The sequence below is a fragment of the Manis javanica genome, chromosome 15, assembly GCF_040802235.1.
Source record: "Manis javanica isolate MJ-LG chromosome 15, MJ_LKY, whole genome shotgun sequence".
Taxonomy (NCBI): Eukaryota; Metazoa; Chordata; class Mammalia; order Pholidota; family Manidae; genus Manis; species Manis javanica.
In genome coordinates, this window is record NC_133170.1 from 86,078,012 (window position 1) to 86,105,562 (window position 27,551).

General features: G+C 44.3%; 1 protein-coding gene across 17 annotated transcripts in view; it reads right to left on the reverse strand.

Moving 5' to 3' along the window:
* Positions 1–27,551, reverse strand: part of MED15 (mediator complex subunit 15) — a 69,435-nt gene that overhangs the window by 18,291 nt on the left and 23,593 nt on the right. For 16 of the 17 annotated variants that reach the window (XM_036993090.2, XM_036993098.2, XM_036993097.2 and 13 more), the window contains 3 exons: positions 18,448–18,499; positions 16,717–16,746; positions 14,886–15,098 (listed from right to left, as the gene is read on the reverse strand). In XM_036993090.2, coding sequence (XP_036848985.2) covers positions 14,886–15,098; positions 16,717–16,746; positions 18,448–18,499 — 295 coding nt within the window. The remainder of the gene's footprint in view (positions 1–14,885; positions 15,099–16,716; positions 16,747–18,447; positions 18,500–27,551) is intronic. The other variant, XM_036993087.2, reaches the window with a different exon arrangement.

Genomic DNA, 27,551 nt, shown 5'->3' on the forward strand with positions numbered 1-27,551 from the left:
TCCTGGTGCACTCAGTCCAGTAGGTTGGGAACTTTCAGGAGCTTCAGGTGCTCCATCCCCCTGGCTGGCAATGCAGCACCAAAGCCCCCAACCACGATACGCAGCCTGCCACTCCTTTGTCCCAGCTGGCACAAGCTTGCTAACCATTGCAGTAGGTCAACCACAGGGCAGTCCTGCCCATGACAGCTACAAGGGCACAGCACAGACACTTTTCCCTACGAGCTTGGACCACTGGCCCTGGCAGTGGAGGCAGGCACTGCAGCCAGGAAGCAGGAAAGAGCTCTTTCCTCCTGGCAGACACCAGCACTGCTTGACTGTGACCCCCGCCATCACTCCAGGGGCTGAGCAGCTCAAGACAGCAGAGATTCCGCTCATTAGAGGACACCGCTTACACCAATTTATTACAAATATAAAACATCAAAAGAATCTGATACAAAACAAAATCCCACAAACACCAGAAAGAGTGCCAAGTGAAACTGAACTCACCAATCCCTGAAAAAGATTTCAAAATAAAAATCATAAACATGCTCATGGAGCTACAGAAAAATATTCAAGACTTCACGGAGGAATACAAGAGATAGAAACTTGGAAAAATGCAGTATCTGAAATGAAACATGATGGAAGAATTTAAAATCAGATTAGATGGTAAATGAAATAGAAATTAGAGAATAGGAATACAAAGAAGCTGAGGGAGAGAGAGAGAAAAAAGGATCTAAAGGAATGAAAGAATCTTAAGAGAACTGTATGGCCAATCCAAAGGGAACAATATTTGCATTTATAGGGGTATCAGAAGAAGAAGAAGAGAGAGAAAAAGGGATAGAAAGTGTCCTTGAGGAGGTAATTGCTGAAAAATTCCCCAGTCTAGGGAAGGACATAGCCTCTCAGGCCATGAAGGTTCACAAATATCCTAACAGAAGGAACCCAAGGAAGACAACACCAAGATATATAATAATTAAAATGGCAAAGATCAAGGATAAGGACAGACTATTAAAAGCAGCCAGAGAGAGAAAAAAAATCACATACAAAGGAAAACCCATCAGGCCATCACCAGACTTCTCAACAGAAACCTTACAGGCCAGAAAGGAGTGTCATGATGTATTTAATGCAGTGAAGCAGAAGGGACTTGAACCAAGAATACTCTACCCCGCAAGATAATCATTTACATCTGAAGGAGGGATTAAATGATTTCCAGATAAGCAAAAGCTGAGAGAATTTACCTCCCACAAACCATCTCTACAGTGTATTTTGGAGGGACTGCTATAGATGGACATGTTCCTAAGGCTAAATAGCTGTCACCAGAGGAAATAAAACTACAAATTAACTAACTACTTAACTAACAAATTAACTAACTACTAAGCAAATGCGAAATTTAATCAACTACCTCCAAAAGTCAGTCAAGGAATACACAGTGAGTACAGAATATGACACCTTATATACAAAGAACGTAGGAGGAAGAAAAAAGAGGAAAAAAACCCCTTTAGATTGTGTTTGTAATAGGCTACTGAGTTAAGTTAGACCAATAATAACCCTAAATGTAAATGGTCTGAATGCACCAATCAAAAGACATAGAGTCACTGAATGAATACAAAAACAAGACTCATTTATATGCTGCCTTAAAGAGACTTACTTCAAACCCAAAGACATATACAGACTAAAAGTGAAGGGATGGGAAAAGATATTTCATGAAAATAATAGGGAGAAAAAAGCAGGAGTTGCAGTAATTGTATCAGACAAAATAGACTTCAAAACAAAGAAAATAACAAGAGACAAAGAAGAACATTACATAATGATAAAGGGGTCCGTCCAACAAGAGGACATAACCATTATAAATATCTATGCACCCAACACAGGAGCACCTACATATGTGAAACAAATATTAACAGAATTCAAGAGGGAAATAGAATGCAGTGCATTCATTTTAGGAGACTTCAACACTTCACTCACTCTGAAGAAAAGATCAACCAGACAGAAAATAAGTAAGGAGACAGAGGCACTGAACCACGTATTAGAACAGATGGACCGGACAGACATCTACAGAACACTCTACCCAAAAGCAGCAGGAGACACATTCTTTTCAAGTGCACATGGAACATTTTCAAGAACACATCATATACTAGGCCACAAAAAGAGCCTCAGTAAATTCAGAAGGATTGAAATTGTACCAACCAGCTTCTCAGACCACAAAGGTATGAAACTAGAAATAAATTATGCAAAGAAAACAAAAAAGCCCACAAACACATGGAGGCTTAACAACATGCTCCTGAATAATCAATGGATCAATGATCAGATAAAAATAGAGATCAAGCAATATATGGAGACAAATGAAAACAAAAACTCAACACCACAAAATCTGTGGGATACAGCGAAGGCCGTGCTAAGAGGGAAGTATATTGTAATACAGGCCTACCTCAAGAAAGAAGAACAATCCCATATGAACAGCCTAAACTCACAATTAATGAAACTAGAAAAAATAAGAACAAATGAGGCCCAAAGTCAGAAGGAGGGACATAATAAAAATCAGAGCATAAATAAATAAAATTGAGAAAAATAAAACAATAGAAAGAATCAATAAAAGCAGAAGCTGATTCTTTGAGAAAATAAACAAAATAGATAAACCCCTAGCCAGACTTATCAAGAAAAAAAAGAGAGTCTACACACACAGACAGAATCAGAAATGAGAAAGGAAAAATCACTACAGACACCACAGAAATACAAAGAATTATTGGAGAATACTATGAAAAATTGTATGCTAATAAACTGGATAATCTAGAAGAAATGGACATCTTTCTAGAAAAATACAACCTTCCAAGGCTAGCCCAGGAAGAAACAAAATCTGAACAGACCAGTTACCAGCAAAAATATTGAATTGGTAATCAAAAATTACCAAAGAACAAAACTCCTGCACCAGATGGTTTCATCAGTTGAATTTTACCAAACATTTAGTGAAGACGTAATACCCATCCTCCTTAAAATTTTCCAAAAAGTAGAAGAGGGAATAATACTTCCAAACTCATTGTATGAGGCCAACATCACTCTAATACCAAAACCAGGCAAAGACACCGCAAAAAAGAAAATTACAGACCAGTATCCCTGATGAACACAGATGCAAAAATACTCAATGAAGTATTAGCAAACCGCATTAAAAAATACATCAAAAAGATCATCCATCACGATTAAGTAGGATTTATTCCAGGGATGCAAGGATGGTAATCGAAAATCCATCAACATCATGCACCACATCAACAAAAAGGACGAAAATCACATGATCATCTCCACAGAGGCTGAAAAAGTATTTGACAAAATTCAACATCCATTCATGATAAAAACTCTCAACAAAATGGATATAGAGGGCAAGTACCTCAACATAATCAAGGCCATAGATGACAAACCCACAGCCAACGAAAGCTTTTCCATTAAGATTGCAAACAAGACAAGGATGTCCACTCTCCCCACTTTCATTCAACATAGTTCTGGAGGTCCTAGCCACAGCAATCAGACAACACAAAGAAATAAAAGGGATCAAGATTGGCAAGGAAGAAGTTAAACTGTCCCTGTTTGCAGATGACATGATATTGTACATAACACACCCTAAAGAATCCACTCCAAAACTACTAGATCTAATATCTGAATTCTGCAAAGTTGCAGGATACAAAATTAATACACAGAAATCTGTTACATTCCTATACGCTAACAATAAACTAGCAGAGAGAGAAATTGGGAAAATAATTCTATTCACAGTTGCATCAAAAAGAATAAAATACCTAGGAATAAACCTAACCAAGGAAGTGAAAGACCTATACTCTGAAAACTACAAGACACTCATGAGAGAAATTAAAGAAGATACCAATAAATGGGAACACATCCCATGCTCATGGATATGAAGAATTAATATTGTTAAAGTGGCCATCCTGCCTAAAGCAATCTACAGATTCAATGCAATTCCTATCAAAATACCAACAGCATTCTACAACGAACTAGAGAAAATCATCCTAAAATTCATATGGAACCGCAAAAGACCTCGAATAGCCAAAGCAATCTTGAAAAGAAAGAATAAAGCAGGGGGAATTATGCTCCCCAACTTCAAGCTCTACTACAAAGCGACAGTAATCAAGATAATTTGGTACTGGCACAAGAACAGACCCATAGACCACTGGAACAGACTAGAGAGCCCTGATATAAACCCAACCGTATATTATGGTCGATTAATATATGACCAAGGAGCCATGGACTTATAATGGGGAAATGACAGCCTCTTCAACAGCTGGTGTTGGCAAAACTGGACAGCTACATGCAAGAGAATGAAACTGGATTATTGTTTAACCCCATAAACAAAAGTAAACTTGAAATGGATTAAAGACTTGAATGTAAGTCATGAAACCATACAACTCTTAGAAGACAACATAGGCAAACATCTCCTGAATATATAAACATGAGCAACTTCTTCCTGAATGCATCTCCTTGAGAAAGGGAAACAAAAGCAAAAATGAACTCATGGGACTACACCAAACTAAAAAGTTTTTATATGGCAAAGGACATCATCAACAAAACAAAAAGGCATCCTACAGTATGGGAGAATATATTTGTAAATGACATATCCTACAAGGGGTTAAAACCCAAAACATATAAAGAACATACACACCTGAACACCCAAAAAGCAAATAACCTCATTAACAAATGGGCAGAGGATATGAAGAGACAGCTCTCCAAAGAAGAAATTCAGATGGGCAACAGACACATGAAAAGATGCTCCTCATCACTAATCATCAGGGAAATGCAAATTAAAACCACAATGAGGTATCACCTCACACCGGTAAGGATGGCCAACATAGAAAAGACTAGGAACAATAAACGCTGGCGAGGATGCAGAGAAAGGGGAACCCTCCTACACTGCCGGGGGAATGTAAACTAGTTCAACCATTGTGAAAAGCAATATGGAGGTTCCTCAAAAAGCTCAAAATAGAAATACCATTTGACCCCAGAACCCCACTTGGAATACACCCAAAGAATACAACTTCTCAGATTCATAAAGACATAAGTACCCCTATGTTTATCACAGCACTTTTTACAATAGCCAAGATATGGAAGCAACCTAAGTGTCCATCAGTAGATGAATGGATAAAGAAGATGTGGTACATATACACAATAGAATACTATTCAGCCATAAAAAAGAAACAAATTCTACCATTTGCAGCAACATGGATGGAGCTAGAGGACATTATGCTCAGTGAAATAAGCAAGGCAGAGAAAGACAAATGCCAAATGATTTCCCTCATTTGTGGAGTATAACAATGAAGCAAAACTGACGGAACAAAATGGCAGCAGACTCAGAGACTCCAAGAATGAACTAGTGGTTACCAAAGGGGAGGGGTGTGGAAGGGCAGGTGGGGAGGGAGGGAGAGGGGTATTATGTTTAGTATACATGGTGTGGGGGATCACGGGAAGAACAGTGTAGACCCCTGTCATCTTGTTGCACTGATGGACAGTAACTGCATTGGAGTATGGGTGGGGACTTGATAATGTGGATAAATGTAGTAACCACATTGTTTTTTCATGTGAAACCTTCATAAGAGTGTATATCAATCATACCTTAAGAAAAAAAAAAACACCCTAAAAAGTCCATCCCAAAATTACAACTAATAACTGAATTCAGTTACGTTTCAGGATACAAAATCAATACACAGAAATCTGTTGCATTCCTATATACCAACAACAAAATAGCAGAAGGAGAAATCAGGAAAAGAACTCCATTCACAGTTGCATCAAAAAGAATAAAATACCTAGGAATAAACCTAACCAAAGGAGTGAAAGACCTATACCCTGAAAACTACAAGACACTCACGAGAGAAATTAAAGAAGACAAAAATAAATGGAAATGCGTCCCATGCTCATAGATACGAAGAATTAATATTGTCAAAATGGCCATCCTGCCTAAAGCAATCTGCAGATTCAATGCAATCCCTATCAAAATACCAATGGCATTCTTCAACAAACTAGAGAAAATCATTCTAAAATTCATATGGAACCACAAAAGACCCTGAATAGCCAAAGCAATTCTGAGAAGGAAGACTAAAGCTGGGGGGAGTATGCTCCCAATTTCAAGTTCTTCTACAAAGCCACAGTAATCAAGACAATTTGGTACTGGCAGAAGAACAGATCCATAGACCAATGGAACAGACTAGAGAGCCCTGATATAAACCCAATCAGATATGGTCAATTAACATACGAAAAAGGAGCCATGGACTTACAATGGGGAAATGACAGCCTCTTTAACAACTGGTATTGGCAAAACCTGACAGCTACATGTAAGAGAATGAAACTGGATTATTGTCTAACTCCATACACAAAAGTAAACTTGAAATGGATCAAAGACCTGAATGTAAGTCATGAAAACCATAAAACTCTTAGAAGAAAACATAGGTAAAAACCTCTTGAACATAAACATGACCAACTTTTTCCTGAGCACATCTCCTCAGACAAGGGAGACAAAAGCAAAAATGAACAAATGGACTACATCAAACTAAAAAGCTTCTGTACAACGAAGGACACCATCAGTAGAACAAAAAGGAATCCTACAATATGGGAGAATATATTCGTAGACGACATACCAATGAGGGGTTAACATCCAAAATATGTAAAGAACTCATACACTGTAACACCCAAAAAGCAAAAACTCCAATTAAAAAATGGGTGGAGGATACGAACAGACACTTCTCCAAAGAAGAAATTCAGATGGCCAGCATGCACATGAAAAGATGCTCCACATCACTAATTATCAGGGAAATGCAAATTAAAACCACAATGAGGTATCACCTCACACCAGTTAGGATGGCCAATATTGAAAAGACAAGGAACAACAAATGCTGGCAAGGATGAGGAGAATAGGGAACCCTTCTACACTGTTGGTGGGAATGTAAATTAATTCAATCATTGTGGAAAGCAATATGGAGGTCCCTCAAAAAACTAAACATAGATATTACCATTTCACCCAGGAATTCTACTCACTCTTAGGAATTTACCCAAAGAAAACGAGATCCCTGATCCAAAAGACATACGCACCCCTATGTTTATCGCAGCACTATTTACAATAGCCAAGATATAGAAGCAACCTAAGTGTCCATCAGTAGATGAATGGATAAAGAGGCACATATACACAATGGAATATTATTCAGCCATAAGAAGAAAACAAATTCTACCATTTGCAGGATGGAGGTAGAGGGTATTATGCTCAGTGAAATAAGCCAAGCAGAGAATGACATGTACCAAATGATTTCCCTCATTTGTGGAGTATAACAATGAAGCAAAACTGAAGGAACAAAACAACAGCAGACTCACAGACTCCAAGAAGGGACTAGAGGTTACCAAAGGAGAAGGGGTGTAGGAGAAGGGGTGTGGGAGGGCGGGTGGGGAGGGAGGGAGGGATTGAAGGGTATTATGATTGGCACACATGGTGTGTGTGTGGAGGGAGTCACGGGGAAGACAGTGCAGCACACAGAAGACAAGTAGTGACTCTGTGGCATCTTGCTGTGCTGATGGACAGTGACTGCAATGGGGTGTCAGAGGGACTTGATGATATAGATGAATGCAGTAACCACAAAGATTTTCATGTGAAACCTTCATAAGAGTGTGTATCAATGATACCTTAATCAAAAAATTAAATAAATAAATGAAGTCTTTATTCCATAAAAAATAAATAATAGTAGTAGTATAGAGATCTCTAATATATTTTGCCTAGTTTCCCCTGATGGTCCAGCTTGTATAAAATCATAGCACAACACAGAGTATGTGCTCATTTGCATGGGTGTGTATGTTAAGTTCTATGCAGTTTTCTCACAGGTAAATTCTGCCATTGCCACAACCAAGATACTGACCAAAGATACAACACCACAGGGATCCCTAGGGTCTGGTGCCAGCTTCAGCAAACTCACTCCTCCACCCCGGCAGCCACTAAAGCATCCTCCCTAACAGTCTCTCATTTCAGAAATCGTATGTAAGATCTAGCATAATTCCCTGAAGATAATCTAGGTTGCAGTAAGTATCAATAGCTCTCCCCATTTTATTGCCCAGGAGATTCCACAATACAGATATCTTTGTTTGACCGTAAGTTTTCATTTCTCTTGGATAGAAGTGCAATAGTTGCTGTTTTTTTTTAAATTGAGTTGCTGAGTTGCATGTTTAATTTTTACAGAAGCTGAATAATTCTACATTCCCACCAGCAATGTATAACTTACCCAGGTTATCTTTGCCAGCATTTGGTGGTATTATTTTAACCATTTTGATGAAGTAATTTTTAAATTATCTTTTTATTACAGACTGTAATAAAGACTGTATTAAGTTTGACAGAAAAATTATATGGATGGCAAGAACTTTGAAAGTGTTGAGACAGGCTGTATGATTTTTGAAAATGCTTAGATGAAGCTGCAATACATTGTTCAAGACTTCACTATCATTTTTTGTCTCCTTAACCATCAATAACTGAGAAAGCTAACTGCCCAATACATCTTTTATTTTCAAGTCTTTTTGCATATTTTAGGTATGGTTCTTATAAGGATTAGATAACTGTACTGTTTCCTTTCCTTTACAGTCAATTTCTTTTTTCCTATCTTTTAGCAGGGAAGTTTAGTCCACTCACATTTATTGTTATTACTTCTATTTTTGACATATTTGGTTGGATGTGTCTTCCCTTTTCTAAGCTCTTTCCTTTTTTTCCCCTCAGCCTTACTGGGGTATAGCAGACACGTTTTTTCTCCTTTCCCTGAGCTGTATTTTTTTGTTGGACGGTTGGATCGAACTTTGTATGTTGTTTGGATTTGTTTGTTGTTTTTATTCCTACTCCATTTTTTCCTATTGGTTTGGAATTTACAAACTATTTCTATTGTTTTAACAATTACTTTTTCTTTTTTATCATACACATTTAACTTAACAAAGCACAAAGTGTGTCCAAATTTTAACCTCTTTCTCAAATATAAGGACCTTAGAAGCCTCTATTTTTTAAAGTCAGTTTTACATGCATTGGTAGAATTGGTATTCTTGATACATCCCCCCCCTCCTGACTTTCATTTCGTTTCGTTTCTACCTTCTTATGCCCACAGAGCAGACTTATATTAAGAGGCAGGACGTACAGCCTCTGACCCAGACTGCTTAGACTCAACTCCCAGCTCTGTCACTGCTCTAGGCCTGTTTCCTCAGCAGTAGAAGAGACAATAATAATACCTATGCAACACTTTGGACTAAGAATTAAATAATCTATTATAGGTAAAACACTCAAAATAGTGCTTGGAAGGGGTAGCAGGTCCATATAGATGTTAGCTCCCAGCATTATTATTTTATATAGGTAATTTTTGTTTACACCAAGGATTCTCAACCTTGTCCCTACTGACATTTGGGGCTAGACAATTCTGTGTTGTGGGGGACTGTCCTGTGCACTTAAGATGTTTAGAAGCATCTCTGGTATCTACCTACTAGATGCCAGTAGCATCCCCAGAGTTGTGATAACCATAATGTCTCCAAATACACCAAATATCCCCAAGGGCACAAAACTAGTAAGAATCACTGTTTTAGATTTACATACATAATTGTAAATACCTTATATAAAAAATATTTCTACTCTTATATGTAAAACGTTCCTTCCCCCATTTTACACCTGGCATCTTGGGAAGGACGGTCTGAGAGGTAAGAGGAAATAGTGAGCCAGAAAGAGTATTGTAAGAAACCTTTCAGTGAAGGTCCCTTGGCTTTCTTTGCCCAAACTGTCTTTGCTTTCCCTAGTCCTCAGGAGCTTTCTGCTGGCACACGTCTGTGGTCAGCAGCTCTGCTCTCCGAGCTCTAACAACCTCCTGCGATCACCTCGACTCCATCCCTGAGCCTGCTGGGCCCGCTTCTGGTTCCCTTACAGACGCCGGCTCCAAGATACTCTTCTGGCCTTTGGTGGTCTGCTGTTTCACAACAGACACAGACACCTTATTAAATTGCGAGGATCCATGGGGCTTTGCTCAGCTATCACCTCACATACTGTAGTGCTTCCATTCTCTCCATTTGGTCTTTTTATTGGATGTTAGTCAGACTTTCTGATTTTATCCTCCACATTTCCCGGTTTTGTTTTTTTATAACGGTAAGTATTTTTTTAAATTAAGGCATATACAGTAAAATGCACGAAGCTTAGGGTACAGCTCAGTGAGTTCTGACATATGTATGTATGTACTCATGTAATCATCACCCAGATCAAGATACCAGGCACTGTTTTTTTTCTACTTCATCTCTGTCTCTCACACACACACACACACACACACACACACACCCATGGCAACCACCGATCTCTGTTTCTGTCAGTCTATTTGTTTTGTTGTTTCTTAGATTTCACATACAAGTGAAATCACACAGTATTTGTCTGACTTATTTCACTTAACATAATATACTCTAGGTCCATCCATTTGGTCCCAAATAGCAAGATTTTTTTATGGCTGAGTAATATTCCACTGTATATCCATGCCACTTCTCCCTTTCCCATTCATTTATAGATGGACATATAGGTTTCTGTATCTTAGCTATTATAAATAATTCTGCAGTAAACACAGGGGTGCATGTATCTTTCCAATGTAGTGATTTTGTTTTCTCCAGGTAAATTCCAGAGGTAGAATTGCTGGGTTGTATGGTATTCCTATTTTCAGTTTTTTAAGGAACCTCCATATTGCTTTCCATTCAGGGTGCACCAATTCACATTCCCACCAATAGCGTACGAGGGTTCCCTTTTCTCCACATCCTCACAAACATGTTATTTTTTTTCTTGTTGTTATCACCCTCTTTGACTGGTGTTGGATGGTATTTCATTATGGTTTTGATTTTATTTTTTATTATTTATAATAGTTTTTGTTTTGTCAATATAGAAAGATGTTACAGAACCATTAGCTATATTCTCTATGCTGCACTTTCATCCCCGTGGATAGTTTATATTATGACTGAGCTTTTGTGTTTTGTGGCTTTGAGTTGCGTTTCCCTGATGATTAGTGATGTGGAGCATCTTTTCATGTGCTGTTGGCCATCTGTATGTCTTCTTTGGAAAAATGTGTATTCAGGTCCCCTGCCCATTTTTTACATCAGTCTTTTGTTTTGGTGTTGTTGAATTGTATGAGTTCTTTGTATTTTTGGATATTAGCCCCTTACTAAGTATATCATTTGCAAATATATTTTCCCATTCTGTGGGTTGCCTTTTGTGTTTTGTTTTCCTTTGCTGTACAGGAACTTTTTAGTTTGATGTAATGCCACATGTTTATTTTTGTCTTTGTTTCCCTCCCTAGGGAGACATATCCAGAAAAAAATACTAATGCTGATGTTCAAGTTTACTGCCCTCTGCACTGGGGTGTGGGTGGGACTTGATAATATGGGTAAATGTAGTAACCACATTTTTTTTTCATGTGAAGCCTTCATAAGAGTGTATATCAGCAATACCTTAATGAAAAAAAAAAGTTTACTGCCTATATTATCTTCCAGGAGTTTTATGGTCCCAGGTCTTACATTTAGGTCTTTAATGAATTTTGAGTTTATTTTTGTGTATGTTTTAAGGCAGTTATCCAGTTTTGCATGTAGCTGCCCTGTTTCCCCAATTCCATTTTATCAAAGAGACTCTTTCCTCATTGTATATTATTTCCTTTGTCATATATTAATTGACCATATCTGACCATGTAAGTGTGGGTTTATTTTTGGGCTCCCTAGTGTGTTCACTGATGAATATATGTTTTTGTGTCAGTACTATACTGTTTTGATTACTGGAGCTTTGTAGTACAGTTTGAAATAAGGGCATGTGATATCCTCGGCTTTGTTCTTTCTCAAGACTGCTTTGGCTATTTGGGGTCTCCTGTGGTTCCATACAAATTTTAGGATTATTTGCTCTTGTTCTGTGAATATCCTCCACATTTCTTACTCTCCTCTTTATTTTCCACATCTTCTTCTCTGGGCTATATTCTAGGTAATTTCTTCAAGTACAGGCTTGTAATTCACAGATTCTTTCTTCAGCTATATCCACTCCACTACTTATTCATCTATACTTTCTTCTTTCTTGCTCAACTTTAAATCCTGTCTCTAAATTTCTCCTTGGTTCATTTTCAAACCTGGCTGGTCACTCGCGGTGGCGTCACAGTGCTTTCTCACTTGGAATCCCACCCTGTATTTCTTCGAGCACAGCAAGCCCGCATCTAGCAGCTACGCGTGCCGTCCTCGGGTGTCCCCATGTCCGTCCGTCGTCTCTGGCCCTCCTCAGGCTGTCCGCTCCCTTTCAGGCCGCTGCTCTGTGATCCTGTTCGCTGCTCGATCTTTACCTGCAGTCCCACGGGCCTAAGGGGAGCATCCTCCTCACATCTGCCCTTACTTTGTGGGGAGCTGGGGGTGCCAAGGGCCCCAGCACAAATCCTGCTGGACAGTAGGATCCCAGGCTTGTTTTCTCCCACCTTGCAGTGGGCCAGTGCATAGCAGGGCAAAGCGCATCCCCTACCTTCTGCTGACCCAGCAATGCAAAGCACAGCCTGCCCAGGATCTAGTTACCTAGAGGCGGGGGGCTCCTCAGCCCTCAGTCTGCTCGACAGACAGAAATAGGACTTACTTTTAAAGTCAATTTTACATTCACTGAGGAACAAAATAATGAGTGAAAAGTAAATCTTGCTTCCAACCTGTAGCCCAGCCCCCAGCCTCATCCAGTCAGCAGTTTGTATCTCTTATGATTAACCTGGGTCCCCAGGACACTATCACAACGTGCCTTGGATTGCCTTTTGAGGGCCCTGGCAATACCTCTCACCCAGCCCCTCCAGGGGCACTGCCTGAACCAGCCTTAATCACACAACGGTGTTAGAAGTATGTGTCAGAAAGGGACAGCAAACACCTGCTGGGCTGCAACATCTATTTTAGGCAGACCAGGCAGGGTGGGTCTCTGGCAGAAGCAGCAGTACATGAAAGGAAAGAACCGCTTCAACCCACCCCTCATGCTACACAGGCAACCAGGACCCTTGGAAACTGAACACAGGATAGGGGCCAAGGTGGTAACAGGGAGGGTGTGAGCAGGACACCAAAGCTTTGCCACTGAATTTCTAAGACACAGACTTAGGAATGAGACGGCAAGACAAATCATGGGAGCATTCTAAATTCATGTATTTTTCAACTGTTTTTTATAAAATATAAGTTTGCAATAAAAAATATTCAACCAGTGCACCAGAGTATAATGTGAAAGGGTGCCAGAACCAGCACTCTTCTAGAGGCACTTCTGTAGGCTGCCCTGTGCACATGCCAGGTGTGCTGATATGACAAGAAGGGACCCAGGAGCTCAGGATGAAGAACCAAGCCAAGAGCGAAGAAAATTAAGATCTCAGAAGAAAGCGTGTGGCTGGGGATGGAGACTGGAGGGCCCTGAATTGAGGGCACACATGGCCTCTGAGAAGAGCAAGACGACGCTCATACAGGAAACCCAGCAGAGAATGGAGGGAGGGGAAGCACACAAGTGAGGCGTCCAGGTTTGATCCCCGCCCTAGGCCACAGCTGCCTCACGGGCAGAACAGGGGCAGCGACACCGCCCTCTTCAGAGGGTCACGGTGAGAGATGAGAGTCAACAATCCATCGAGACACCACGACCCGTACATGAGCATTCACAGCAGCTTTACTTGGGACAGTCAACGTCTGGAAACAAGCCAGATGTCCCTCAAGGGCGAATGGATAAATGAACTGGTGCACCTGGTCTGTGAGACACTACTCAGCAATGAACAGAACAAACCGCCGACACAACCTGGAGGATCTTGAGGACATTAATGCTAAATAAAAAAGGCCGATATCAAAAAGCCAAACTTTGTGTGATTCCTTTGATGTAACATTTGCAAAGAGACACAATCACAGAGGTGGACAACAGGTCAGCAGCTGCCATGTCTTAGGATCAGAAGGAGGATATAATTGAGCTTGTTGGTGGTGACAGAAAGTTCCACGTGCTGTCATGGTGATAGCTACTCAATTCCATGCTAAAATCTGAGGACTACAATGCATAAGCCAACATGCAAGAATGCAGGTAAAAACTGGTGATGGCTGAGTTACGTCTACCTGAGGTGATGGTATTGTCCCAGTGTGGGCTTCTCGGTTTAGACAAGGAAGGTACTAAGATACTGTCACAAGGGCAGCTGGGTAAAGGGCACATGGGCAATCTATGCTATTCTGCAACTTCCTGGCACTTTTATTAAACTATTGCAAAAAGTATAAGTTAAAAAAAAAAAGTATAAGTTACATAAAGGGGGAAAAGTACTGAAATACTTTGCAGTACTGAAGTAGATTCCAAGTACTGCAAAAATGAGAATCTAAGGTCTAACAAGATGGGTTCTAGAAGAGGGAGGCCTGTGCCACAGCTCCACTCCTGGCCAGAGCAGCTGTGTGGGGGGCTGACAGGCCACAAGCTGGGGACGAGGGAAGTGCAAAGAGGCCAGACATCTCCTCCAGGAGGCGAAGCCCAGTGGGTGTGGCCGCAAGCTGCACCCAGGACTGGCGAGGGCACAAGGGCAGGCTCCCGGGACGGGGGCAGTCCAGAGGCTGTGGGATGCTCACAGCACTGCTTCACCGCTGAGGACACCTGAGATATAACTGTTTCTAGTCTGGCTATACAGCACAACTCCTTGGATGGAGTACCAGGACACCTCAATCGCTTCCAAGCCCTCCACTCCCACCCAGGGGTAGGAGGAGGGCTTTGGTATCACTTAACCCTTCTGGTAGCACAAAGAAGGCTTGGAGCTTTTTCTCTCCCTATAAAACAGAGATAAGACTGCAGAGCTGCTTGGAACTCCTTCAGGCTACTCTCTATACCATCCTAAGCAAAGGAATAAAATGTGCATGGTCTGCAAAGGGGCAGGTTCCCTGAGAAGCATGGTACTCACTCTGTGGAGCTGCTGTAGACACAACAGCCATGCCGTGGGGGGCCATCCCTGAGGTGCCAGGGGGTGGCTGCCCTGAGAGGGGCATTGGCTGCCCCATGGCGCCAAGGCTACCCATCCCACCCAGGGATTGTCCTGGGCCCCGGGGAGGCATGCCGATCCCAGCCGCTCCCGCAGCAGGTCCACCAGTCAGGCTCTGCAGTGCGTTCATCGGGTCTGTGGGAACACAAGGGCACCATGTCTCAGGAAGGCACCCACTGAACCGGCTGGGCTCCAGAGGCTGTGAGGCCTCACGGGACATTCACTTCTTCCCACCTCCAGGCCCAGCCTCCTCCAAGCCCCAGACAGTGAGACGCCAGAGTCCTGGGAGCCCCTCACACCCCAGTGTAACCGCCGTTACCCCCCAGGGCCAGCACAGCAGGTGTGTCAGTCTCTGCTCCGGGATCATGAGCCCTCCTGGGCAGGGACCATGCCCCACCCCCTTGGCTGGTCAGTGCCAGGGTCCTGACACTGAGGAACAAACAAGCCCTTGAGGGCAGGCAGGGCAGGCAGCAGGCCCCACCCCTCCTGGCTGTACACTCCTACTGCTGGGCGAGGCAGAGCTGGGGATGCTGAGGGCAACAAAGGACAGATGCCAGGCCCTTCTTTAAGAGTACGCAAGAGTCTAGGGCCACGAATCTGGGGAAGGGTGTGTGTGTCTGGTGAGGGGTGGGGTGGGCAGATGTTCTCCCAGGAGGTTTCAAGTTTCCTTTCACACCAAAAGCCTACATAAATCTAAAACCTATGTAGGACCCGCTCCCCACCCCCCACCCCCAGAAGGTCTCAGAACAGAGCCCTGCACCCAGGGCTACCACACCAAAAGAAGCTAAGACAGGCAGGAGGGGACCGCAGAGCCAGGGGCACAACTAAGCTCACCAGGGAGAGGCAGGCCAGCTCAACGAGCAAGGCCATCACCTGAACAAGGGGCCTGAGGCTCTTGTCACAACAGTGTAGATTCATGACAAACGGCTACCTGCAGACAGGTGTGGCCATGCCACTGCACATTACACAGAATTGGGTGCCCAAGGACCCTATATTCCAGTACCAAGAACCCAGACATGTTCTTGGGTTCTTTCTCCCACCCAGCCCTGGCTGGCTGAGTGTCAGTGTGTATGAGGAGACACCCCTGCGGGGACATGAAGCCCGCACAGGCGGGTGCAGCCAGCCGGGCCGAGGCAAGCACAGGCACCCAGCACGTGGGGCTCTGCTGCCCGTGGGAAGATAGACAACATGCCAGGCTGCTCCCTTCCCAACTGGCATCTTGGATCTACTAAACCCCTTCACTGGCCACTTAGTCAGTGAGACCAGGGCTGAATCAACAGGCTTTCCATGTGATAAATCCTTGAAATTAAGAAAGAAAAAAAGAAAAAAATGCTAATTCTTAAATTGCTAAGAAATGCTGTATCTTAAGAAAGTAAATTTTCAGCCATTCTCTAAGAGATTTTACTACATATTATTATACTGAATATATCATAAGACTTCTCTCCTGGAGAGCTCATCATTTCATGTCTTGATAATTGTGTGAGCTTTACCATCTTTCTACAGGGCAAAAACAGCATTTGAGTGGAATGGGCTGGGACTGTAGCGTCTGAATGTGCGGCCAGCCAGGCAGAGGAGGGGCAGAGGGGGGGCTGGTGTGGCCCTGCATTCCCGCACCAGCCAGAGCTCTTTCTGCGAACTTTCTCCTTTAGGAACAGTCTGACCCAGGCACACACACTGTCCACAATCCCCTTCCTACCACCACCCCAAGCCCCAGGTTGGGAGAAACTTTAATTTAAAAAGGAAAATCTCTTACCACTGACAGAAGCTTGAGATTTCTTGTTATCTATATAAAAATGAAAAAAACCCCAAAGTAAACAAAGTTTTACATAACCACATATCTCAGTCAGCTTTGACAGCTCTGTAGGCATAAGTGAAGAGGTCATTGACTCAAACTGAGCTGACCCTGCCTAGAAAGTAGAAGAAACACCCCAGAACTGCCATGAGCATGCCTCTGCCCCACTACTGGCAGCACCGACACGCATGGGGGTCTGTGTGAAGAGGGTGCACAACCCCCACGGCCAACCCAGGTCTGACCCAGGGGACCAGCGCCCCAGGCGGAGGCTTGCTCTGGGCCTCCTCCGGCGCTCCTTCCCTCCCAGGTCCAGGGGGCTTGGCTGCGTGACAAGAGCAACACAGGGACGGTGCTGAGAACGCCACACCACCCCCACTTCCATCTCCCGCTGGTGAGGTAGCCCTTTTCTAGATGGACATCTCCGTTTTCTAGCTGAGGAAACGGGTCTGCCTAAGGCTGGGCAGGAGGCAGACCCAGCGGCCCCAGCCCTGGAGGGGACAGCCGCGCTGCTCTCCTGACAAGCCAGTGAGCTGACTATGCGCACCCCTGGTCCACAGGGCCAACGCGTGCTGCTGTGGCAGGGCTGCCTCCCCAGCAGGCCCGCCGAGCAGCGACAGGGAGAGCCCCTCTCCAGGAGGAACAAGGGTGTCTCCATCCAGGCCGCTCATTTCCCAGGCTCTGGGGTCCAGCTCCGCTTGCTCCAAGCAAGCACCGCAAGACCTTCCCGAACATAGCAAAGGAAGTGAAATCAAGTGAAGTGCACCTTGCTGGCCATTATGGCAAAAAGTTAATGTGGTAAGAAGGAAAACCTACTGGCCAGGCAGGGCCTTTGAGGTTCCCAGTGTCTCCCTCAGTGTGAGATCACTGACCCGAAGCTGCAGCAGCCTCTACGGCTGTGGGGGCGGCGAATGGGCCTGCCAGGCCTGCCAGGCGCGCGCCCTGCAGACAGGCTGCATCCAGAGGAGCCCCTCTCCCGCCGACACACATGCAGGCAAGTGGGAGGCACCGCTGGTGAAGCCCCCGAGTTCCCCACCAGCCCAGTTCCCTTTAAGGACTGTGGCCATCTGGCAACACTGTCTACATGCTCATGAGGAACACACAGCAGACCACCAAGAGTCCTGACTCTGCGGCTCAACGACACAGTCACAGCTACTGCCAAGCCTGGCTGGCAGGAGCACAGCAGGACCCTGGGAGTCAGAGGAGGTGGACTGCAGCAGGCGCCAGACACCCTCACCAGGGAAGGGGGCTCAAGGGAGGACTTTGAAGTTGGCCTCAGAGGCTTCCAGCCTGACAGGAACATATAGTTAGGTCAGACTCCACAATCAATACAACCAACTACTAGGGATGGAAGTTTCTGTTCCAGGGTAAATGCTCCTTATTTAAGACATGCTTAGAGATAAAAACAACAGTCGTTTGCAAAAGGAGATTAAATGGACAAACAAAAACAGCAGTCCAGATTAGACCACCTGGAGGCTAATATTTCCATTATGGCAAAATTAGCATTTTTGAGGCTGAAGGATGATGGGAAATAACAGAATCAAATGCAAAGCAATGAAGAATTTTCCCAGAAAGCAGGCGCTTTTACACATATTCTGACTCATATACTGCAGCCAAAAAAGCCTCCAACACCATGCAACAGGGCCATCCTCCTGCGGCCCTCACAGCCACCCAGAAATATAACGGTTTACTTACGAATGTCTCGAAAATGGATAATGAGCCTGGCCACCAGAGAAAGGTATTCGTCCTGAAAGTAAAAACAGAAAGCAGTTTAATCCCAGACAAGCTGGGAAGCCGTGCGACACCCCTTCCCTGCCCCTCCCACTGCTGGGCCATGGTGCTGAGGGTTCCTCCTGAAAGGCAGTAGCGGAGGCCCACTCGCACGGACAGTGACGGCTCTGCCCCGCTCAGCGTCCTCTGGAATCCATCTCAGGGAAAAGCTGCCACTGCTCAGCTACAGCCGGCCAACGAAAGGCACAAAGAGACAAAATAACAGGAGGGGTACCAAGAGACTTCAAACCCTGCTCCTTCCACCCAGCTGCCGACGCTCCCCTCAAGGCAGCTGGCCTGAGGTCACAGGGCAGGTCAGAGGCAGGCAGGGGTGGGCCACGTTTGTGTCTGCACTATTTGCAGTGAAGTACTTTCGCTTTTAATACCCAGCCTGTTGCTTTTTCACTGCTGACGTAGTAACAGCATGCAAATCCGGATGTGCGCCCCTGGCTGTGCTTTTCGGAGATCTGTGTTAATCTGAATTTACTGCACAGGCAAGGGAGGGCACAGTGCCACTCAAGGGTGGCAGGTGAAGGCCACTGTGGAGGGCCTGCCTTGTCCCAGCTGCAGTGTTCCTGGAACTGTGCAGCAGGACCTGCCCTCCAGTGACTGTCCTCTTTGCAACCCAGGATACCCACCCACTCCTGGGTGTTCAAGATAATCACTACTGTGACTTTGTCCTGTGGTCCACAAAGGGGTGTGAGAGTTAAAATCTTATTTCAGAGGAGCTGTACCACTCTTCCCCAATAATGAAATGCCCAACTTTCTGGGAAGGCAACCCCAAAGGGCCAAGCCTTCACTTCACCCTCTGCCCCATTCACATGACCCTCCTCCTAAGTCACTGTGACACTGAGAGCCCATGTGACAGGAGAGACACCCAGAGAGCCCAGGACCAAGCCGCAGCTGTGGTGGCTCTACCCCAAAGCACATGCCCGGGAGCCTGGGGACAAAGCATGAACCCACCACCCTAGAACACCTGCAGGGGAAATGGGAAAAAAACAAACTGGTCTCATGAATGTAAAATCATCAGCACTTCCTAAATCTTACTCCACACTTCATCCATCTCCAAACTTGACTTTGTTTCCCAGCCCAAGGGATGGGCAGAGGAGAGCACGGGGGGCAAGGCCAGGGGACAGGCAAGGCCGGCCCAACAGGCACAGAGGGGGCAGCGGGCCTCTGCCGGGGCAAGGGTGCTTAGGAGGTCGTGGCATCCCTCCCCACCTCCAGCTGCCCCCACCGATCCACTCGGACAGTGTGCTGGGCGTGCAGAGGCCTCCCAGAGGCGGGGCTCTTGCCCGTGGCTCCCCTGCGGAGGCTGGGAGGACAGCAGTGCGGTGAGAGGCTACGGAAGCTCAGAAAACGAGGCGGCCAAGTGCAAAGGGACCAGGACGAAGAGGTCAGTGTCTGACATCTCATGAAGGCCAGGGGCCGCCTCTTAGGTTGGTGATACCTTAGAAGAATTGTTGAGTTTTCTCCACTTCCATAAAAGGTAAAACAAGAGGCAACAGGTCTAAAAAGCAGCCGGATACTTATTACTCAGACACAAGATACAGTAAATGGTGCTCAGAGTCATGTCCCCAAAGCCCTCCACATAGAACCAGGACCCAGCACTCAGAGTCAGCTGGGCAGATGTCACCACGCTGCGGCCCCAGCCCCACTCCCTGACCCAGAGCAGGGATGGCCAGCAGTCTCCTCCCAGCCAAGGCCGTCCCTCGGACTGGAGCGGAGTGGAGGCTCTCAGCACCAGCCCAGCAGGAGGAGTCCTGGGAGGTCAGGGTGGCAGGGTGGGATGTGCCCACCTGACAGGAGAAATGGGCACAGGAAGTAGTCAGCCACACTGCTGCCAAGGGGCTCACTTGTGGGTTCAGTACATCTCTGAAATTCTTGCAAAGGCTGGTCACCCAGGAACTGCTGGGGGTTGTGCTGCAAACCAGGAGCTGAACTGCACCTCTCATCCCCCAAGGCAGGGCTGTTCACTTCTCCGGCTCCTCACTCTTCATCTTTGGAACATTGGCGTCCTGACTGACCTCCCCGGGTGTGAGAACTCCTAGCCCCTGTCCAGACAGACAGGTTATGGCATCCCCTTGTAAGGCACCCCGCCTCTCCAGGACTGCTCCAGAGAAAGCGCTAAGAGCATACAACCCCCCTTATCTTTACTTATTCTTTACCATCTCCCTACTCGACATCAAAAATGTTAAGTGTCCAGGATGCACCCAAGGCTGGGTATTACCAGACCAGACAGCAACAGCTAACACTCTGGAGCTTATATGGTGCCTGCATAGCTCCAAACCTTTATATATATTAACGCACTTAATTCATCCAACTGCCTCTGAGGCAGGTACTACTAACATGCCTCGTTTACAGAAGAGAAGATACAAATGTGGGAAAAAGCTTTAAACATTGACTTGACCTGTACAAAGTCTTGTACAAAAGCCCACAGCTAGAGTGATGGACGTCTCCCCACCTGAACGTGGAAGGTGCAGCGGGAGACGCACATATGTGACATGTACGACACTACACACCACACACTGTACACAACACACTGCCTTTTGTACAAGCTATGTGGAACCTGAACGCATATATTTGCTTACATCTGCAAAAAGAAATGCCGAAAGGATAAACCAAAATCCAAGGTCAATGGTTACCCCCAGAGGTATCAGGAACTGGACTGAAAAGAGATTTCTCACATTATATGATTTTCACACTGGAAACATGTATATCTTTAACCAAACTGAAGATAAAACCCAACCAAAAGAAAAAGCACAATTTTTAAAAATTCACAATAACCCAAAACATATGAGCTAGATATCAAGTTGGTATAAGAGTCATATGAGGAAAAGAATTCTTTTGAGTGATCACTTTAAAAAACAAACAGCAACAAAACAAAAAACTGTACATCCTTAGTGGAAGGGATATATTTTAAGGACAGAGCTGCAAAGAAGTCTTAAACTTCATTCCACATTTTGTTATTATATGTTACTAATATTAATGGTAGTATTATTCTGTAAGTATTTTAGAGTAAAGCAATTACATGAATGATATTAGAAGCCAAGACATTCATAGTAAGAGAATAGATATATATTTAAAATGAAAATAAAACCCTGTAAGGTTAAATTTGAATTGGAAAAGTACCAGTGTGAAATAATGGTTTTTTGAGGATGTTATTTCAAAAATGTTTTACTTCTTAGCTCAGTTCACAGTAAGGCACAGAAGCCCTGAGCAGCACAGTGCCCTCACTGCGTGCTCTAAATACAACTTACTTCACCCTCAAAAAGGAAACCAAGGTTCCTTAAAGGAACGCTGACCCCAGGCCCAGATGCAAGCAGGCAAGAAAAGACTAAAGGAGTCAGGGTAAGGGAGACAGGAGGGTGCCTGGGGGCTGCCGCCAGGTGAGGACGGGACCGTCTAAGCATCAAAACGAACAACTGCAATGGACTAAAACACCATAGACAGAGGGCCCGAGTTCGTATGATTCTCATTAGAGAGCCCACCCTCACCCCCCACCATCAGTCACTGCTGCGGGCACCAGAGCCTCCTTGTGCTGGAAGTGAGTAATGGACAGAAAGCTACCCTGGTGGTCCTGAGCAGGCTGAATTTCAAGCAACCAAGTAGTCCTGGTTGATGAAGAAAAGCCAGAATTAAGGACAATTACCGTTTGTGATGCCCAGTTAAACGATGGGCCCAGTGGATGATAAGTGGATGGGGAGCTATATGAGAAGAGTCAGGCTATCACTCTGCAAACTCCTGACCAACTGCGGCCTCATGAGAAAACGGAGACATCCAGCTATACAAACACAAGGCACCATCTCAGACATATTCTTGCTGACACGACCGCTGCACCCTCTGCTCTTTCAAGCTAACACCCAGTGCCCAAGAAGTCAGGGGCAGGCAGGCGTGGCCAGGCAATAGGGAACGCTGCTGTGGAAACACGGATGTTAAAGCCTCTGCCACTCAGGACTCGGAGGGAAGTGAGGAACTGGTAGAGAAAGCACATCATCCTGGAGAAGGTACAGTATCACCACAAACAGAAAGTTTGGTAGGAGGATGAACGTTAAAGGTGTTTCTGGTGAGGGCTCAGGAAATGAGCAACATTTTGGAAACTAGAGCAAAAAGAATCCCTGCCGCACAATGGCAGGTTAGCTGAATTGTATCCTATTTGTACGGAAGGCAGAACTTGTAAACAATGGACTTGGGTGTTTGGCTGAGTAGACTTCCAGGCAAATGTTGCAGGTCTGGCCTGTTTTCTTCCTTATTGTTTTTCTTTTATTACAGCCACCATGAGTATGAGTATCTCACGGTGGTTCTGATTTGCATTTTCCTAATGACTAGTGATGTTGAACATTTTCTTAAGTATTTTTTGGCCATTTGTTTATCTTCCTTGAAGGAATGTCTACTCAAGTCCTTTACTTATTTTTGAACTGGGTGTTTATTGGTCTGTTTTTGAGTTACAGGATCTCTTCATATACTCTGGATACCAGTCTCTTATAAGATATGTGATTTGCAAGTATTTTCTCCCATTGCATGGGTTGTCTTTTCACTCTTGACGGTGTCCTTTGACACAAAATAGTTTTTAATTTTGATGAAGTCAAATTAATCTGTTTTCTTTTGTTGCTTTTGCTTCTGGTGTCCCATATAAGAAACTGCTGCTTAACTCAAGGTGACAAAGATTTCTATTTTTCTTCTAAGAGTTTTATCATTTTAGCTCTTAAATTTAGGTCTTTGATCCATTTTAAGTTACTGCTTGTTTATGGTGAGGTGAGTATAACGTCAGTGCTATATATGTGGCAATCCTGTTGTCCCAGCACCATTTGTTGAAAAGACTACACAGCCCCACCGATATCTTTTGGCATCCCATACCAAAAAAAATCAATTAACAGTAAACAAGAGGGCTTATTTCTAGACTCTCAATTCTACCTCATCGACCCATGTTTATCCTATGCTAGTAAGACATGGTCTTGATTACTGTAGCTTTGTAGTACATTTCAGAAGTCTAAGTATAATTTTGGAACTACAGGTCTTCCAAAGCCTTTGTTCTTTTCCAAGACTGTTTTGGCTATTCTAGGTCCCTTGAGTTTCCTTAGGATCAGTTTACCAGTTTACACAAAGTCTATTGAGAAGTTTTCCTTATATACTAAAAACGAGAAGAGCGGGCACTCCAGAGCCGCCTCTGCAACATGGAGCCTTTGATAGGTATTGTGTTGTGATTCACATATTTTAACATTCTATTTTTATACATTATAAAATATTTTAGACATATGAAAATGAATAATAAACAAATGCTAATGGGCTCTTCACCAAGCTTAAATTAAAAAATAATATAGAAAGCAAGCAAGTTCCCCTGCTACCATTAACCTGCCCTATATCTTGGTTTCTTCACAGATAAGCTGGAGAAAATGTCACAAGGTCTAGACAATGTGTTCATTAAGTACTTCTCTCTGTACCTCGATACACGCTATGGAAATAGAGCTACCGACATTCAAACAATCAGAATCCACAATGAGGCCTCTGAACAATTATGTTTACTAAGGATCATGCAGGAGCCCAACTGTCAAACTGAATGGAGCAAAAAGTGCTACTTGCTGGACCTTAAGCTACGAACCAGCTGCACCCAGGCCTTTCTACCAGATCTCAGCACTTGTTAAGAAAATGCTAGTCTTTCCATGTGCTCACTTTTTTTAATGTACCCAATTGGGCTTTTCTCAGGTCTAAGATTGTGCTTCTAATACCCAAATTCTTGGGCAGTCCAAAAACTGATTAAACAGGGCTGGCAGAAAAATGCATTCAGATTCAGTCAACAGCCAAGGCTTGTGAGGTCCCTTAAAAAGGCTGAGGGTAGGAAAGCATCTTCTTTTATCAGATGTACGTAGCAGCTCCTCCCCCTCCCTTGCCAGGAGTAGGGCTGGGCCTGACCCTATTTCCTGGGCTGTGTTCTTCCCCATTTATTCCAGCTGGTTGGTTGTTCAGCTCAGGTCCTCCTCTTTGATTCGTGCCAAGGCTGCCTCCCATCTGATGCTCTAGCCTCCCTAGTCCCTGAGTTTTACCTTGGCCTCCCGGGGGAGGGTTCAGTTCCGCACCAGTTATTTCTACAGTGGAAATGATAGACATGTGTTACTGCTTTTTTTTTAGACATGTGTTACTTTTACATACTACTTTATTCAGTGCAAAGAGTTGATACATGTTTAATATACAAGCTTAATTTAAAAACAACCAAGTAATAAGCAACTGCTCAAAATGGACTCCTCTGTAGTAAGCATCTCCATGCACTGCTGCTGTAGAAGCCAATACAGAGGCTGCAGGGCCCTAACTGTGTTCTCACAAGGACGGCCCAGTCTTCCTGAACCTGCAGAATGCTGGTTCAATTCAAGTGTTTGGAGTTGCCATTACCACAGTCACCCCCCATTCCCCCAGGCACAGTTATTTCTGTTTCTGTCAGCCTCCTTCACACAGAGAGTAGTCTCACCCATAGGAATTAAGGTGTCAGGGAATTAAAGTGGTTGTTTGGGTGTCTTCTGCTTTGACGGGGGAGACAGAAAGAGAAGCAGCTGAGAGTGTAAACTGACACCAGGCCACCCAGGTTCTCAATTCTGGCTCTACCACAGCCCCCAGCTGTTATGACCTCCTGGACAAGTCAACTACAATTTGTGCGCCTGAGCCCCCCCATCTGCAAAATGAGGAGAGTGGCCCTACGCCGGCCTCACAGGGCTGATGCGGGATCGAATGGGCTCCCACACATAAGCCACACAGAAGAGGGCCTTGCAAGGGGTCGCGACTTTAGAGGGAACAATGGGGTCTGGCTGGTAGACCTGGAGCCACCCAATGACAGAATGGGAAGGGCTTTAATGCGGGGTGCTAACACTCAAAATAGAAGCGTGAGCCCACACCAATTTGGTGACTTCCTAAGGACCAGAGCACTCAAGGTTTTCCTTGCCTTAGGCTGTGCCCTAGGCAACCCAAGGCACCCTTAGTGCCCCTGCTTCCTCGGGGCGGACGCCTCTGGACCCCCCAGCTTGCCAGGACTCCAAGAGAAGTCGGCCCCTTCTCTATGCCTCCTGGCCTCTCCTGGAGTTCAAAAACAGAGAAATCACTCTTCCCTAGCTTTTAAACTTTTTAAAGGGTCCCATCTTTTAAATTATTTCACTGTCGCTCTAATGGGGTCTCAGACAGGAGGGGCAGCGAACAAGTGAGCCTGGGAGCCCATGTGACCATCTGGCCATCTGGAGAGTCCTCCCAGAGTCCCCTGGGAGGAAGGGCCTCACTGCACAGACTGGCATGTGGTTCCATGGGGAGCCTGAGCAGTAGTAAAACAGCATGAGACACAGTGTCCAAGCAGTATGTCTGTCTCTGCAAAAAAGCATTGGAAGTTTTCAATATCTCTGATGAATACTTATCTTCTGAATAGTCAGGGCCTCCTCTTTGGGTCTGGGATTTAGAATCAGCTTGATCAGAGGACTGGGGCTGAAATCATGAAGGTGCAGCGGGTGGGCTGCAGAAAGGCAGAGGCTAAGGCTGCGAGGGGACGAGGGGGCTGCTGTGTTGCCAGATGCCCTTGGGGGCAGGAGGCTTGTTCCCCGGGTGCTGGGAGAGTCTGTGTAGTAGCTGCTCTCCTAAAGGGCTGCCAACAACCACTGGCCTCCCTCTAAACACAGACTGATGTTCACATCAAAAGGAAGAGGCTATTCCCACTCTCCTGAATCTGCACTGGCTCAGGAAGCCCTGCTGTATCCAAGTGAGGTTCTAGGACTTCTAAGAACTGGCAGCTTCCTTCCTCCTCATTGGAAGCCAGCTGCCTGCTTTAAGGAAGTCCAAGCTGTGCTGCTGGAGACACCTCGTGGGAGCCATACTGGGAAAACCGATGTGCAGACAAGTGAGTGAAGCTCTTATGGACCCTCCAGTCCAAAAAAGGGGGCAGCTGACTATAGTCACATGAGAGGTCACAAGCAAGACCACAAGGATAGCCAGGCAGACAGTTCCAACTGACCCACAGAATCAGAAGAAAGTACTCAGTGCTTTTTTAGGTCAGCAAGTTTTGGGGTAGTTAATTAGGAAACAATCAATACTGAAAAAACAAGTTCTGCATTTCAAAAGCTGAAACAGTTTAATAAGCCCTCAACAATTTTTTTAATTATAAGAAAATACAAGCTAACAAAAACATCCCATTCTCCAAGTATTAACTACATCTAATAAAATATCTTGTATCTTAAATACATAAAGAACTCTTATGATCTAAAAATAAAAAAACCAAGAAAACAATTATAAAATGAGCAAAGGATCTAAACAGATATTCCTCCAAAAAAAATACACAAATGACCAATAAGTACATGAAGAGAAACTCTGTATCATTAGTTACCATGGAAATCTAAGTCAAAACCATAATGAGATACTACCTCACATTCTATGATGACTATAATAAAAAAGACAGACAATAACAGGTGTTGATGAGACAGTGAGAAATTGGAACCTCACACTCTGTTGATGGGAATGTAAAATGATGCAGCTGCTTTGGAGAAAAACCTGGCGGTTTCTTAAAAGGTTAAAGAGTTACCAAATGATCAGCAACTCACTCCTAGGCATACACCTAAGAGAAATGAAAACCTATGCCCACAGGAAAGCTTGTACACAAAACTTTATGGCAGCACCACTCATAATAGCCAAAAAGTGGAAACAATTCAAATGCCCACCAATTGATGAATGGGTAAGTGTGTTATAAAGACAATAAAATGTTATTCAACAATAAAAAGTAATAAAGTAGATGCTCCAAGATAGCTCATGGATGAACCTTGAAAATATATATTATGCTAAAGGAAAGAAGACAGCTGCAAAAACATACTATATGATTGCATTTATATGTAAAGTTCAGAAAAGGCAAATCTATAGCAACAGAAAACAAGTAAGTGGTCATTCTAGGGCTGAAGGTTAAGGGAAAATGGACAAATGGGTGGGATGTCAGCTAACAAGCACAGTTTCTTTTGGAGAATGTTCTAAAAGTTAGTTTGTGGTGATGGCTGCACAACTCTGGGAAGATCCTTAAT